The sequence below is a fragment of the Anneissia japonica genome, unplaced genomic scaffold (genome assembly GCF_011630105.1).
Source record: "Anneissia japonica isolate Jap-2015-1 unplaced genomic scaffold, ASM1163010v1 scaffold49209_len5706_cov173, whole genome shotgun sequence".
In the NCBI taxonomy this organism is placed as follows: domain Eukaryota; kingdom Metazoa; phylum Echinodermata; class Crinoidea; order Comatulida; family Comatulidae; genus Anneissia; species Anneissia japonica.
The window spans coordinates 1-5,531 of NW_022705656.1; the positions used below are offsets into that span (position 1 = coordinate 1).

At 35.7% G+C, this 5,531-nt stretch overlaps 1 protein-coding gene across 1 annotated transcript; it reads right to left on the reverse strand.

Annotated features, from left to right (window-relative positions):
• Positions 1-576: 576 nt before the first annotated feature.
• LOC117105889 (SH3 domain-containing protein C23A1.17-like) lies at positions 577-3,466 on the reverse strand (the record flags this gene model as incomplete). The annotated part of the gene is made up of 5 exons (XM_033247194.1): positions 3,119-3,466; positions 2,710-2,766; positions 1,715-1,919; positions 1,430-1,569; positions 577-928 (listed from the first exon to the last, which is right to left on the reverse strand). Coding segments are annotated over exons 1-5 (1,060 nt in total), but the record flags the coding sequence as incomplete, so codon positions are not given.
• Between the last annotated feature and the right edge of the window lie 2,065 nt (positions 3,467-5,531).

The window sequence follows — 5,531 nt, forward strand, 5'->3', positions numbered from 1 at the left end:
GGTTATATAAAAATAAAACAGACATCTGTTGAGTTGCATGTACGGTAATAATAGGAATTTGTAGAGGTAATGAATATTATGAATATTATTATTATGAATATTGTGAATATTATTCACAATGAAAATGATGATTTGATTTTGTAATGTGTAACAGTGCCTTAATCTCATGTTACCAGGGAGTGATTAGTCTTACTGGAGTGACTTTAGTAAGACCCTTTAAGTGATAAACCAATTACCAGTTAAGACCGTTTAATAGCAATCCGCCCCTAAAGTGAAATTTTGACAAAAATTGGGTTTCAATGCTTCACACAGACTAATGTTACTACGGTGGCCCTATTTATTGTTTTATAATAGTAATTCCCAAAATTTACAGCATTCATTTTGAAAACAGGCCCCACCCCCTTACCTTGCAAACAAGCCTCGAGAAGGAGCCCATGGGGAAAAAAAGCCCACAGCTTCAAATCAATGTTTTTGTATATCAATAACTTAGTTTTCATATTTTTTTATAAATTTTGTCACGCAGCTCAAATCTATTGTAATATTTTGTCTTCTGTGAACTGGGTGTGTAAACTTTACCTGTTAGACCAGCAGTATCCATTGCCATGGCGATAAGGGACTCGCCTCCAATACTGGTGTCCTCAGGGGCATCAGCAGATGGTAGGGATATATCTAAGATTGAGGACAGATTTGGTGGTGGTGAAAGCCTAAAAGATGACTGGCCATCCTTGGCGTGACTGTCTGTGGAACTGACATCATTACTTGGAGGGCTGGGCGTCGATAGCACACTACTATCGCAGGTCTTGTTCTGTGGTGGCGTGGCTGCAACAGAGGTTACCGGTGGCGCTTGCTGAGCATAAACCTGGTTCGTTGTCACCGGGATGGCTACAATTGGACAAGGAGTAGAAGGCGCTGCAACAATCGGCATCACCTAAATTTTAAAGAAATCAAAAACTTAATAAGAACTGTTTACATGGTGTACCACAAATTAGTACTGTTGATAAGTTATATGCTATCTCAGTCTGTTAGTAATTAAGCGCTTTAAATTGTGACGATTTTATTTATCAGGTGTTGTAATGACTCTTAATTTTCATAATCATAATCAGAGAGGCCAACATGTGTACCCACAAATTAATACTGTTGATAAGTTATATTCTATCTAAGTCAGTTAATACTTAAAGTCATTTCAATTTTTACAATTTTATCTATCAGGTATTGTTATGACCCCTAATTTTCATAATCAGATAGGCCAACACGTGTACCCACAAATTAACACTGTTGATAAGTTATATTCTAAGTCAGTCAACAATTAAGTGCTTTGATTTTTACGATTTTATCTATAAAGTGTTGTAATGACGTTTAATTTTCAAAATCTGAGAGGCTTAGCTACATGAATGTTATTTTCAATCTGTCATTGTAACTAATATCTTACCGATGCAGCAGCCGAAATGGGAACCATGGCAACTGGAGCTGATATTTGCATAGTTTGTGGCACTGTTACTGGAGATGGCGAATTAGTCACAAAAGAAACTGGACTGCTGATTGGACTGTTCAATATTGGACTAATAACAACTAAAGAAAAGAACATAACAAAATGGTAAAGATAAATGTTGTAAACAGTTTGTTCCCAACTGATTCAAACATTACATACCCTGTTAATGTACAGATCTTCAAAATAATCAGAATAGGATTATTGTTTCAATCTGAAACTAATTACCTGGCGGAGCAGGAGACAAAATAGGAATATTAGGAGCTATTGGAACCGGTGATCTTGAGACGGGTTTGAGCTTAATCTTGGGGCACGATGGGTCTACGCTGTTTAGGGAGCTGGCGTCCACTGGTGTAAACTTTCCTGTTGATGTCGACAAAGACATCATGTTGCGTATCGGACCAGATGATTGTATTCTTGGCAAAAGGTGGCGCTGCAGGGATAGAAAAGTAGAAATAAATAAGAACTTAAGTGAGCCATTAAAAACAATAAAATAAAATAAGAGATACCAGATTTTGTACTGTTCATTGGCAGGGTGTTAAGCTGGGAACGCTTGAGCTTCTAAAAAGAACGCAACGCGACAATGCTCACGCAATGGTTCGTTTTTAATGACGATCCGTTTAGACTGCCACTGGCTTTCAGCATACATCGAATGTGTGTCGTCTAGTGCTCACAGAAAGCCGAGTTTGCTTTGTCATGCGACAGTCGCACAACGCAATCAGTGCCTGCCCTAACACACTATATTTTAGCATTGGGTACATGTAGCCTATGAACACTGGCTTAGAACCAACCAATCAATCACTCCTTTTGCTACCCCTAGAGCTTCATGCCAAAAAGAATTCATTTCAATATATTTTCCCATATTATGCATAGCACAGGTGGGCTAAGTGCAGCCAATGGGCCGCGTGCCGCCCAAATGTCCGGCCCGCTAAATATTTTTGAAAAGAAAACACCTTTGTTTTTGACAGCCTCATACAGATTAGCTGTAAAAAGTTATGTTCAAACCTGGAATAAAGTGGTATAAAAGCAGTGCATGAAGGTTTTTGGAAGAACACCAACATTAAAATTTGGGTGCGGCACTCGGTGTTACAGTAAATATAAAATTCACTTTGGCCCTCCAACTGATTTTTATGCCCACCCCTGACGTATAGAATAGTTATGTTGGTTCTACCAGATATCATATTTTACATATATTTTGGAAGACAAGGAGATAAAGTTGTTACCTGGACAACAATGGGTGGTCTTGATTTTCGTCCTTTTCTTTGATTGATCGACTGTCTCTGTAAAAATAGAAATAAGAGATTTACTAGTTAAGCATTACTCAAAATTGACACATATCCTAACATCCAACTAAATACAGTACAATAATAATAATCTTTACTTATTCACAATCCCCTTTCACTCTGTAGGTGTTCTATTCTCAATGGTGGGTTCAAGAATTCAAAATACAGGGGGCCTAGGGAGAGACTTTCACAGATGGAGGGTATATACCACCTCAGCCCCACCACAGTTAAAGTTGATAACTTATCTTAACTGAAGTTAATAACTTACTTAGGCACTGAGCATGGATTTTCCGATTTTGCTTAATACAGTATATATTTTATAAACAACTCCAAACAACTATGTACTTACATGTATAAAACGGAGTTGTTGCATAAATAATTTTTCCTGTGCCTGTGATTTCAGTACCGAGGGAGCGAATGACGCTTTCGGTGTCACAAACACCCCTTTGTCAATGTCAACTATGGACCCATTTGGCACATTAAGGTTACCGTTGCCAACCGCTCCCGCGATGCGAAATATTTCTTTGTTCGATCCTGGAGCAGCGGCGACGTCACTCTTACTCCGGCTGGGAGTAACACCAACTCTATTGGTAGCAGAGTTAGCTGCTGGTTGAATGCCACGCACAGGTGAAGTGACTGTCCCAACAGACACCATCTAAAGAGCAAAATATAATTAATAATTTAACAATTATTGTAACTTAAGCCCTGAGCAGACTATCAAACATCATTTGACAAAAACATGTGACATGCCTAAATATGGTCATCATGACATCACATCATCACCATACAGCATATCATGACTACATGCATACCTGCCAACATTTGAATATCAAAAATAGGGACGTGATTCATTGGTGCCACGTCCCCCACCCTAAACAATTTGTAAGATGATAATTATATATCCTAATTCCTGTACAGTTGCTTTAAAAATAAAAAAACAATAGTTACTTACTTTCAAATGTACTGTTTATTTACCTCACAACCTACCGTTATTTTAGGGGACAACGAAGATATTACAGTTTTTAAAAAAATGGCCAGGGCTTCCATGTGTGTCATGGCTTTTTAAGAAAAATGCCATGACGAAAAACGTAAAAGTATATAAAATCATAATTATACACAATTACCACTATGATTTTTTAAATTAAAATATTACCAAACAAAATGAATATTTTATGTTGATTTTAATTTAAATAATTAAGATAACCTTGCCTAAATCTAAATAACTCCACATTGAAACATTGTAGTGTTTGAAAATTTGTGAAAGGAAGATAGAGGATAGTTGAGGAAAGTGAATGACCCATGACTAGCGAGCTAGTATAGCTTTAAATGCCGACCAATATATATTACTGTATTGCATGCTACAAACTATATCTGGGCCATAGTGCATCGTAGGTACAGCTACGCAAAAGAATAAACCTTTGTGCTACCGCTTACCGTGCAGGCAAGTTTTCTCAGGCAGTATCCCGTACTCTGAACGTTTAAAGCGTCTTAATCTCATTTCCATTAGTAATCGTATTGACTATTTTTGTATTAATTTTGTAGCCAAATGTTTATATAACATGTATGATTTGGATGTTTTTAAATATATTTCTGTAAATTCCAGACACGCTGACCATCTTAAGTTACGTAATAATTTCATTGCTCGGACTGACAGCTTTCATCATTCTGTTTTTAATTCGTTTGTCAGACTTTTCAGAGGCCTGCCTGTGGATCTCGGTGATCAATTATTATTAACTAATTATAATATTTTTAAATATAACTTAAACAAATACCTTACTGACCTAGCCTAATGTTTTAAATAAAATAAAATGCAATTTTTACCAATATTTTATCTCAATTTTACTGTTTTAAAAATACTTAAAGGATTGGAATTTTTATATATTTAAATTTTAATTATGTAATGTAACTTTTTATACTGATTTTTAAATTTTAACTTTCATGTTACATCTTTGTGTATGGTATTTCTTTGTGGAGAGCCTCTCGACTGTTATTTTATTTATAACATTTAGGCAATCCTGCCTCATTGATTTACCTTTGTTTGTGCAATGTCTTTGTTTGTAATTTTTTAATTTTAACTGAGGCGAAATAAATGATATGATATGATATGATATGATATCAAATAAAAAAAAAAGTTCCTTATCAACTGTTTGAAAATGTGCCCCTGGCGGGAATTAAAATGTGTTTTCTTGCTGTCAAAGTGAGTGTCATACATAATTTACCCCTGGTATATTTACCCTAGATATAACCCAAGCAAGACACTTCTTCAAAAAAATGATATACTGTTGCCAAAGAATACCCTAGAAGTCATACCTGTATTATAATGAAGTAACATATAGAATCAATGTTGCTGCGTAGCATTGGGGTATAACTAATAGACAGAAACAGTGCTAAATGAACAATGATGTAAAGATCATATCTGGCATAACCTATCAAAGAAAAAGTCCTTTATCAACTGTACGAAAAAAACAAAAGTGCCCCCAGTGAGAAATTAAACAATGCATCAGTTGTTTGAAAATGTGTCCTAGTTGGATTTATCATGAAAGAATATTTTGTATATATTCTCCTATTCACCATTGCTATATTTGTTACTAATTATGAATAGGGCAGTATTATGTGCCTAAAGGCATGGTATTCTATTGTCTCATTGTTACAAGTATTGCTTACTATGTATGGAGTAAAGAATATTCTTTACTCCATGATGTAGATTCATTGTTATCCTTCGTTAATTATTTGATGATCACAGTCTACCGCTGCCTTTGAAC